The sequence below is a fragment of the Phaseolus vulgaris genome, chromosome 7 (assembly GCF_051622355.1).
Source record: "Phaseolus vulgaris cultivar YP4 chromosome 7, ASM5162235v1, whole genome shotgun sequence".
Classification (NCBI taxonomy): Eukaryota; Viridiplantae; Streptophyta; class Magnoliopsida; order Fabales; family Fabaceae; genus Phaseolus; species Phaseolus vulgaris.
In genome coordinates this window covers 45578117-45590057 of record NC_143504.1, presented here as the reverse complement: position 1 = coordinate 45590057, position 11941 = coordinate 45578117, and the positions used below count along the sequence as shown (strand labels likewise).

Genomic DNA, 11941 nt, shown 5'->3' with positions numbered 1-11941 from the left:
TTGTAAACGTGAAAATGAGAACATTCTCTACAACAGAAAATAAACTCAAATTTTTTCATTAAGAACAATGTTGGCTTAAAACATTGTGTATATGCATAGTCTTATGAGACTTTTTCTCATCAAACAAAGCAAAAACAACATATGTGTTGTATTGTCTGTTAGATGAAGCACATTGTGCCTTGCATGATCTATTGGATAAAACTTGCGTCTTCCGGATGAAACATATTCATGTTTTATACTTTGTTGTTTAATGACACTTAATCAAAATAAATAGGTTTAATAAATGTTTCTCTTATAATCTCCCATTTTTTATGGTACTTAAAACAATAGAGTTTAAACATGAGTTTTTACAAAGAGAGTTAACAAATCAAGTTTTCATAACAAAAGTTTTTGAAAAACACTTTACAAACTTAACAACTATATACTTGAAAACTTAACAACTATATAATTCAAGTACAAGTTTAATGAGATTTTAAACTTTTCTAATATTGAATTTAGTTATATTATATCAATGAGATATAATATTTATATGTTTGGGTACATATATGGTGTTTGAAATAAAAACACGGAATAACAAAAATAAACTTTATACATTAGTCTGTTACAAATAATTGTTAAAAGAAAGAAAAACAAATCTTTATTTTTCTTCTTCTTCTTTTTCTTCTTTGTATGCTTCCCTTTGCTTGATATTTTTCTTCTTTTATATACTCCCTATCTCACATGAATTCTCCCCTTCTTAACCAACAACAACAAAAGGGTGATGGCCTTAGTCAACTTCCATTTCTTCATCATTGGAGGATAACAACTAAGGAGTGGATGAAGATGTTGGAAGAAGTGGCTTAGATTGAAAATTAAGAAGACAGACACACATGTCATGTCACATCTTAGCTCCGCGCTTGGCCTGATCACACTCGATGATGGAGGAGTGACTAGAGGTTTTTTAGGCAGCCTTGAGATGCAACTCAGTCTGCAAAGTAAAGGTCACATCAAGATCTGGGTAGAGCACAAAAGTGCAGGTCAACAATGTTGTCTCTACATGAAGAGAGTAAAAACACACATGCTTCACAATGCATATCTTAGCATTGGAGGGAAGAAACTTGATATTGACAAAATGCATACGCGACAACCTATATGCATGTTTTAGTGGTTTCTCTTCTAGTGCAAGTCCACTAGAGTGAGCAATAGAGAACTTGAATATGTAAAACAAACTCAAGGCATGCGATTAACAACTTGAAATAATTGATTAATTGCATCGGTATTGTTTTAAATCAACATTTTCAAAAGTCTATAAATGGGACTTCTATTTCAATCTTTTATGCAACAATTACAATTGCAAAAACAAACCATTTGAGATATTTTAAGCAATTTTCAAAATTTAAATTGACCTTATAAAATTTGGAATTTAATGTCTGTGTTGTGTTAAAAAAGAACTTTGTTGTTGGTAGCATCCCACTATTTCTAGTAATAAATTATTATATTTTTCTTTATCAAACACATTTTGTCTGAGGGTTTTTTATTAAAAAATTTAAAAATAAATGCAAAAACTTGAATAAAATATTATCAAATATGGAACATTTGTCCAAATGATGTTCTTTAAAATTAATTAAATCCAAGTTTTCAAAAAAAAGTTTTTTCCTTACAACAAAGTTTTATTTGCTATAAAATAAATTACAATAGAATCAAAATGTATAATATAATTAAATAATTTAAAATCAACAAAATTAGTTTCTTAATTCAAAATATAACATAAATATTTTAATATATAAAATTTCTACAAATAATAACTAAAACATATAATACTAAATTTTAGACTGCTTGAAAAGGATGAACTCACACAATATTTTGGGTGCATACAAGAGGATGAGGACCAGGCAAGTATGAGCCCATTAAAATATCATCTAATGAAATATTTGATTCTTCATCAATGTCTTATTTAACAAGACAAAGGGTGAAACCATTTATGCCTCATGCTACCTGAACAAGATTAACATTAAACATATTTCGGGTGCATGAGATACAAGAGCACAAAGAGGAGGCAAGTATGAGCCCATTAAAATATTGTCTAATGAAGTATTTGAATCTTCATCAATGTCTTATTCAGCAAGACAAAGGGTGAAACCCTTTATGCCTCTACATGGTACCTGAACAAGATTAGACTAGACATATTGTAGTCAATATTAGTTCTATGCAATCTAGCTGGAGTGTGTCATGCACTTTCTATCTACCATGGGTTGTGGTGAGGTCTTCCAAAATTTCCTCTGCCACTTGTATTTGGATCAAATGACTCATGTATGTTTGGAAGTACCAAAATTCATCAACCAATATGTAGTTGAGATTATAAAATCTTGGTAACCTTTCCTCAAAAGTAGTTTCAATACAAACATGGTGTGCACCTTCATTGAAGTCAAACATGATGACATATTCAAGAGAGTGGACTGTCATTAATACATTGATTGTCTCCTCATAAGCATATGCAGGTGTTATCACAAACAATAATTTTGTGCCATGTAACTATACTTAACATTTCTTCATCTATTCTTCATCTACTAATTTGATGGTTTGATGCTTTAATTTGATGTCTATAAAATCTTTATCAAGATATGATAGTCTTCTTATAGGTCTAGACAAAATCGTTAAATTTAACATTTACATTTTTTTCAACACCAAAGTATGAAAGTTGTAAACTCTATAAGTCTTTGATATGTCTAGCCAAGAATTACACTTTTTCCAACATTAGATTCAAATTTACCATCTTGATCCTTGGTGTTAAGGATACAACAACAAGAACAACTAAAAGAATGAAAATAACCTATGCGGAGTTTTTTGTTCCTCTCATAAAGAGTCTTTTCTAATATATGTATGATCAATAATCTAGTTTGTACATAACAAACATTATTTATTACCTCTGCCCAAAGGTGTTTTTTTAATGTTTTTGTCCTTTTGTTTTTTTCTTAGTTTGGGTTTTGTTGGTTTTTGTTTACCAAAGTCCATTAGAGTTTTGTCTTCCCTTTTGTAATATAAAACCATGGCATCAGCAGATGCACAGAACATATGAAATAAAATTATGTTTTCCCACTTTTCTAATTGATCTCTGTGCATCGCTTCTCACCTTCTCCATCTTGTCCCTTTTGATCAAGAAAGATGTAGAACTTCAAGATGGTATCAGAGCGGGTATAACCCGCTCTGCTCTGCTGCCTCTTTTTTTTTCTCCTCTTACGAACCTCTCCTCGTTTTCTTTTCCCCTTTTTTGGCTTCTTCTTCCTCATGGTTGCGACACAAGAAAGTTCCTCCAAGAATGATCAGCAAAACCAAGCAATGCATACTACCTTCATCCAGGAGAAAGTCCAACAATGGTTTTAGTCACGCCGCATCTTGATGGATCCAACTACCATTCTTGGAGTAGAGCAATGAAGTGTGTCCTACTTTCAAAGAACAAGTTCAAATTTGTCAACGGGGAGATACTAGAACCTTCACGTAGTGACAGTCAATACGAAGCGTGGGAGAGGTGCAACGTTATGGTGATCTCATGGATCACGCGAAGTCTTACAACGCATATAGCTCAAAGCACTATGTATATTGATAGTGCAAAGAACTATGTCAAGACCTTAGAGAAAGATTTGAAAAAAGTAATCACTTTCGTGTTTCAGACCTCTTACAAGAGATTAACTCCATCAAGCAAGGTGAAAGGAGTATCACATACTATTACATTGATTCCAAAACTCTGTGGGAGGAGTTGGATTCTTTACGCCCTTTGCCAACCTGTGTGTGCAAGATGAAGTGTGGTTGCGGGATGATGAAAACTATAGCAAATTACAAGGATTATGAGTGGGTGATGTGTTTCTTGAAAGGATTGAGAGAAACATACAACACTGTTAAAACGCAAATCTTGCTAACAGAACTTTTACCAGGTATTAATCGTGTCTTTTCTTTAGTTTTACAAAAAGAAAGACATTTGAATGAGAGCATGGGAATAAACAAAAAGGTCTTGATTAATAGCGCTAATCAACAAAGAGCAAACAACAAAACCAACAACAGTAATCATGAGTGGCCCAACTATGGAAGAGGAAGAGGAAATAACTATGGTAAATAATGTTCTTTCTACAACAAGATGAACAACACTGCAGATGAGTGTTACTCCAAACATGGTTTCCCACCATGGATAAAACAAAGAAGTGTTACAAACGCTTTTGAGAAGGATGAAGAAAATGAAGCTGAAAAAGGGAAATCTACCCATGAAGAAACTCTTACCGAACAGATTGTCAAAAGCTTTGGAACAGAACAACTGCAACAACTTGTGGATATGATTCAAAATTCCAAGAATAAAGAGAAAGCGATTAACAACACCATAGGAGAATGTCCAAAAACGAGCAAAAACCCAGGTAAGGAAGGTATAAGTAATTGGATTCTTGATACATGAGCCACTGATCATGTGTCATGCTCCAATTCTTTCTTTATAAGATATTACAAAATAAAACTTGTGAGAGTTAAGTTACCCAATAATCATACCATTACTGCTATGTATGCTGGAACCGTGACTTTGTCAAAGAACATAACTCTTCATAATGTCTTGTACATACCTGGATTTACATTGAATATAATTTATGTTCAGCAACTAACAACATCCTTGAGATGCCAACTTGTTTTTTATCATAATATTTGTCAGTTACAGGAAAAACATTCTTTGAAGATGATTGGTCAAGCTGAAATACACAACGGACTCTACCATCTGCATACAAAAAAAGGAGACGGGTTGATTTGCAGTATGTACAATAATGATGTTTTCAAATATGATAATAAACTTGACATTTGGCATTGTAGAATGGGCCATCCCTCAAACAAAGTGCTGGAAAAACTGGCTAAGAAATATTATGATGTGCATTTTGATAATATGAATGCTTGTACTCCTTGTCATTTAGCTAAACAACATAAACTGCCTTTTCCACTTAGTAAAACTTTTAGTAAGCATGCTTTTGATCTTGTTCATATGGATATTTGGGGCCCTTTTGGTGTTACTTCTGTTCACGGACACAAATATTTTTTAACGATAGTAGATGATTATAGTAGATATACATGGGTTGACTTAATGAAAACCAAAAGTGATGTTAGGGAATTCTTGCAGAATTTTATCATGTATGTTAGGAATCAATTCAATAAAGGCATAAAGGTTATTAGAACTGATAACGAGAAGGAGTTTTACTGGAAGGATTTTTATGATTTACATGGTATTTTACATCAAACATCTTGCAATGAAATACCACAGCAAAACTCCATTGTTGAAAGGAAGCATCCACATATTCTAAATATCACACGTTGTCTTATGTTTCAATCTAACTTGCCTAAGGTTTTTTGGTCTTATACTGTTTTACATTTTGTGTGTTTGATAAATGGTTTGCCATCTCCTGTTATACAAAACAAATGTCCTTATGAGCTAATGTATGAATTTATGCCTGACATCTCTGATATGAGACTTTTTGGGTGTTTATGTTTTGCTTCTACTATTGAACAAAACAGACACAAGCTTGATCCTAGAGCACGACAGTGCATTTTCCTTGGCTTCAAACAAGGTACTAAGGGGTATGTTGTTTTAGATGTGAACTCTATAGAGATTTTTGTATCTAGAAATGTAGTTTTCTATGAAACTTTCTTTTATAATAACATAAGTGACAAAGATGAGCAAAAAATTGTCCAAGAAAACAGTGACTTCATGGGACAAATATATGATGATCTTCCTCTGCAAAATGAAGTTGAAACTTGTACTCAACATGAAGAATTGAGACGTTCAACTAGGATCAGGAAAACACCAGCATTTTTAGCATTCTTGGAGGACTATCATCACCAGATCATGATGTCACCATGCAGCAAGAAACTAGAAGAAAATAGAAAGGTGCGTTATCCATTTAACTATGTTTTATCCTACAAAAATATTTCAGAAAACAACTAAACTACTCTTTGTCCATATCCTCATAAACCGAGCCACAAAGTTATGAAAAAGCAAAACAATTTCCTGAATGGGTAGAAGCCATGAAGGTAGAAATAGAAGCTCTTGAAGTCAACAAAAGTTGGGAAATAATGGATCTTCCTCCTAACAAAGTACCCATCGGCTGTAAGTGGGTTTATAAGATTAAACACAAAGCTGATGGAGAAATCGAGAGGTACAAGGCAAGACTTGTCGCCAAAGGGTATACACAACGTGAAGGCATAGATTACATGGAAACTTATTCACCTTTGGCCAAGCTCACTACTGTTTGAACTATCATTGTTGTAGTTGTTGCCATGGACTGGCACCTTGAACAGCTGGATGTGAATAATGCACTCTTGCATGTGATTTGCAAGAGAATGTCTATATGGAGTTGCCCCCTGGTGTAACCAGTAAAATAACCCAACCAATATGTCACCTAACCAAATCCTTATATGGGTTAAAGTAGACAAGTAAGCAATGGTATGACAAACTCACTGCTTTTTTTCTTAGTATTAATTTTGCTCGTTCAAAGGCAGACAATTATCTTTTTATTAAAGTTGCTGGAACATCTTTTATTGTTTTTCTCATATATGTTGATGATATATTAGTTGCTGGTAACAACATGAAAGATATAGAGGATGTTAAAAATTTCTTACATACGGTTTTTAAAATAAAAGATCTTGGTCATTCAAAGTTTTTTTTAGGATTAGAAATTGCTAGAACCAAGAATGGCATCCATATCTGTCAAAGCAAATATGCACTTAAAATTTTAGCTGAATGCAGGTATGTTGAATGCAAAGCCATCAGTCACACCCATGACTAAGAAGAATGAAAAGTTTTTTGATCAAAATTCAACCGTGCATGACATTGGTACATACCGAAGGATTATTGGAAGGCTACTATATTTGGTTCATACAAGACCAAATATCAGTTTTTCTGTACAATCTCTAAGTCAGTTTGTTCAAGCACCTTCAAAATTACATCACCAAGCTGTTCAAAGGATACTCACATATATAAAGGCATTGCCAGCGCAAGGTATTTACTATTCCAAAAATAATAATATTTAGATTAAAGCTTTTTCTAATTCTGATTGGGCCTCATGCATTACAACACGTCGATCCACCACTGGATTCCTTGTTTACCTTGGAGAATCGTTGCTGTCATGGAGAACCAAGAAATAAAGTACAGTGTCAAGATCTTCTTCTGAAACTGAATATAGAGCTCTTGCAACTACCTGTTGTGAAGTACAATGGCTCAGCTATCTTCTTGAAGATCTTCATGGTAACCAGCAACAATGCAAGCCTTTTTTGTGATAGCCAATCTGCACGTCACATTGTACACACCAATAGTTTTCATGAAAGAACTAAACACATAGACATTGATTGTCATGTGGTGAGGGAGAAACTACAAGAAGGTCTCTTCCAGTTACTTCCAATCAGTTTTGAAAATCAATCAACAGACCTTCTTACAAAATCACTTGACAAAGAAAGGTTTCATAAGCTACCCTCCAAGCTTGGTGTCTGCAATATTCAACCACCAGCTTGAGGGGGATTTTAGTGTTTTTGTCCTTTTGTTTTTTTCTTAGTTTGGATTTTGTTGATTTTTGTTTACCAAAACTCATTAGAGTTTTTTTCTTCCCTTTTGTAATATAAAACCATGACATCAACATATGCATAGAATATATTAAATAAAATTCTGTTTTTCCATAATTGATCTCTGTGCACCGCTTCTCACTTCTCTATCTTATCCCTTTTGATCAAGAAAGGTGCAAAAGATGTTTTGACAAAAAAGTTCTCATAAAACATGGTTCCAACCATCTTCTGTATAGTTTTATTATTTGTTTCCACAACTCATTTGCTCAAGGTTGTTTACGGTGAGGACAGATTGCGTGCATGCTATTAGAATACAAAACATCTCAAACTCCCTATTTTTTTTAACTCAGTTCCATGATTACTTCTAGTGTTAGAGATAGAGAATCTTGCTTGTTTTATATACCTTTGCAAAATACTTCTAACGTGTTATAAATATATTTATATTATTTATCCAATTTTATACAATATTTAAATTAAAAGTAAGAATAATTTTTTAATTTTTTTACCTTACTAATATTCAGCTAATTAATTTAATAATTTATATATACCGTTAAAATTGTTATTAGTAATTAAAGTTATTAAATTAAGAATTAAAATGATTAAATTTACAATTAAAATTATTAAATTAATAATTAAAATGATTAAATTAAAATTTCAAATTATTTTTTATATTCATATTAATTTAAATTACTGATATTAATTTTTAATATTAAAAAGTTTAAGTATGATTTAAATTAATAATAATTTTCACATATTTAATTCATTAGATAATATTTTAAACAATATTTTAAATTTAATATTTAAATTAAACCTTTAATATTTTTATTAATTTATGTCAGCAGAAATATTAACTTTTAATAATACTCATAAACTTTAGTTAAATGACAAAGTTTTAATAATGTTATTTAATATTAATTCATATTAAAATATCCTATAAATTATAAAATTTAAATAAGAACATGTTAGAAATCGACTTTGAGAGATCCAGTTCCAAATCAATTTCTACAAATAACAGAAATAGACTAGAAATCTTGATTTCTAAACTGAAAATAACATGTAATATTTGATAATCATCTATCTATCTATATATATATATTACATATCTATTTCATTCTTAAGTATATTGTAAAATAAAAAATTAAAAAATTAATTATTCAAATATTAAAAATAATTACGCACATGCATAAAAAATAAAATACAAATTACTCACATTTTTAACAATACAATATATTATAAACTATCTGTTGTTTATATTTTATGTAATCACCCTTTTTAATTTTATTTTTTAAAACTACTATTTCCTATTAGTTTTCTTAATGATATTGCTTGAAAAAATTATTTTGAAAAAAGATTATTTTGGGAAATGATTTTTCGCCCATAACACGAAGTTATTATAAAAATAATAAATTTTTAATAAAAATCATGAATAGTTGTTCTAAATGTGGTGATAAATCAGATCATCCTATAATACTTAATATAAATATACTGAAAAATTAAATATGTTGTATAAGATAGAGACGGAAAAGTTGATAATAAATTAAGAAGGGAAAAGGAGTAGAATGAAAGAATATTAAAATATTAAAATAATATTAGAGATAGTGAAGGGAAAGATTTAGAAGTGTATTTATGTGATTTTTAGTGATAATAAGAGTGGGAGTAATAAAAAGGTTGTAATCACCGAAGCAGTGTGATTGAGGCTTCTCTCTCTCTCTCTGGGTTTTGGGAGAAATATAACTACCGTGTCGGAGGGGGAGCGTTCCCTTCGGTGGCTACCACCAACTCCACCTCCTACAGCAACAAATCCCTTCATTCTTCAACCTTTCTTTCATTCATTCATTTCTTCATTATGCTCCTCTTCTCAAGCTTTTAACCTCTCTCGCTTCTCATGCCCTATCCCTGCCACCCTACCACCCAAGAACCTTCTACAAGCACCCGTAAGTTCCTAAGCCCTAATTCCTTATCAAAATCTCATCTTTTTTTGTTGGGTCTTTAATCTTTGTATTCCCCCCTCATGCCCCTATTGCTGCTTCAACTTGGTTCCTAGGGTTTCTTTTGTTTTTTCCGTTCTGTTTACTTAGTTTTGTTTTGATGAACTAGACTGTGTTACTTTATTGAATTATGCATTTATTTGGTCATTAATTGAGATTGAAAGTTCCAAGTTTGATCAGAAGTCTCTTGTGTATTTTGGTTTTGTGGTTAGGAAAGTGTGGTCCAGATGGCATGGGTGGAAGATAAAGACGGGGATAATGGAAGGGAAAATAAATTGGTTGGGGAAAATGGGTTTTTGAAAGTGACTGAACGTTCGTCTGATGGTTCTGTTGGGGATGTGGGTTCGGTGAGTAAGAGATGTGAAGGGAAGGGTGATGTTTCGTATGCAAACATCCTGCGTTCTAGGAACAAGTTTGAGGATGCTCTTGCTCTGTACGAGCGTGTGCTGGTGGACGATGGTGGGAATGTGGAGGCTCTTATTGGAAAAGGAATATGTTTGCAGATGCAGAATGTGGGTAGGCTTGCTTTTGAGAGTTTTAATGAGGCGATCAGGTTGGATCCTCAGAATGCTTGTGCTCTCACACATTGTGGTATTTTGTACAAAGACGAAGGCCGCCTCATGGAGGCCGCTGAGGTATGTCCATGCTGCCAAGTTGAATAGTTTCAATGATTAAATGAATAGCATATTTGTATTTTCAATACTGTTTGTTGAAGAGTGGAGATGCTTTAGCTGCTTGCTTAATGAGTTTTCCTATTTTCATATGAAGATTGTGCTTAACTAACCTATGAAGTAATGATTATAGATTTATTCTTGATTACGTTGCGCATGATTGGACATCTATTATATTGTGTTGTGTTAGGCATAATCATATACTGTTATAATTATATAAGTAAGGACTAGATCCTTTAAGATCATGAAATATCTATATCTATATCTATAGGATCGGGAATGTTTTCATTTGATTAAGAAAGTGAACATTAAGCCTAATCTAACCTCACAAAATCGGCATATAAAGTGAGGTTTGCATCCACTTATAATCTAGCCTTATCCCTAGTCGATGTGTGCTTTTCAACTCATACCCTCACACCAATGAATGAACATCTCAAGTGTGGGACCAGAGGGTAACCGGATAGCGGGTGACACACGAGGCCTAACAAACTTGACTAGGGTAGATTCTGAATGATTTTGATACCATCTTAAGAAAGCGAAATCTAAGCCTAACTCTATCACAAATTCAGCTTGTAAGGTGAGAATTGAACTCTTATAAACTATAATTTGACCTTAACTCTAGTCAATGTGGCTTTTCTATATATTTATTCCTATATCATATGTTTGTTATTAGAGAATATCAATTCTCTTTTGTTTATTGTATTGATTCTTTTTCTTAGTATAAATAAAACATTTTGTTGTCTAAAAAACGCTCAATTTTTGTTCAATGTCTTTCTTTTTCCTATATTTTAATATGGTATTTAGAGCTTAACTATGCAAGTGTTATGAATCATTATTTACACCCCACTCAAACATACCATTTGTCTCCATGAGACATGTGCATCAGTTTGGAGTGAGACATGTCCCTTTATACCAATGTCACAAAGTGTTTGTATGGCGTGTGTCAAGATGTCTTAACTCTTCTTGCTCCAAGACAATTGGAGGGTCTTATGTATGCTTATCTTGGCAGCTTCATGTTGCTTTACATGATTTTTGTGAGCTCATTCCACCATCTCAACATGTGAAGAAGGAATTTGAGAACTACATACAATACATTTTTTAAGACCTTGGACTTGTATTGGTTGCCATAAGAGCATGTTGTTACATGTGTTCAGATTTGGGAATCACTACTAAACCCTACTATGACTTATGTATCATCCATGCTCCTTCGTGTTCTTCAAAAATAAATGTGGAGATGCATACTATTAGAATAGGTCATCCTAAATAGACTTTACTAAAAATTGCTTTGTGCTATACCTAGTTTCTAGATATGACCTTATTCTTTTTTCTTTCCCCTCATTTATTGTATTTGAACTTCTAATGTTATTATAAATATGATAACATAAAAGAGGGGAATCAAGCTCTCTAATTTATTCTCAATTCTTTTGTATTCATTTCAAGTTGGTATCAAAGTGGGTCGATCTTGCGTTGCCTCTCTATGTTTGTTTGACAGAGAAAATGCTGTCTGATCATTGTTTGTCATTGTCTGTTGTTGAGCATCATAGTTTCATTGAAGTTAGGGTTTTGGTGCGTCTCAAGCAACGCGATCCAACCTTGGTTTTTTGTTAGACTCACCATTGTGCATTGTCTTCTTCTTGGTTGACCTAAGCGTGTGTGTCTCATGTGTGACCTTTTGGTGGTCATAATCCTTTTGAACCACCGCCACTGGACTCGTTAGAGCCTTTGGAGGGA

General features: G+C 32.6%; 1 protein-coding gene across 4 annotated transcripts in view; it reads left to right on the top strand.

The window, feature by feature from the left end:
• Positions 1 to 9151: 9151 nt before the first annotated feature.
• LOC137828939 (putative UDP-N-acetylglucosamine--peptide N-acetylglucosaminyltransferase SPINDLY) overlaps positions 9152 to 11941 on the top strand; it is a 31974-nt gene continuing 29184 nt past the window's right edge. For 2 of the 4 annotated variants that reach the window (XR_016522981.1, XM_090304376.1), the window contains exons 1-2: positions 9203 to 9485; positions 9752 to 10174. Coding sequence is in view for 2 of the 4 variants with exons in the window: in XM_068635705.2 (XP_068491806.1) it covers positions 9767 to 10174 (408 nt within the window). In the remaining 2 variants the exon portion in view is untranslated. Of the gene's footprint in view, positions 9486 to 9751; positions 10175 to 11941 lie in introns of all 4 variants that reach the window. The other 2 variants (XM_068635705.2, XM_068635706.2) reach the window with 2 other exon arrangements.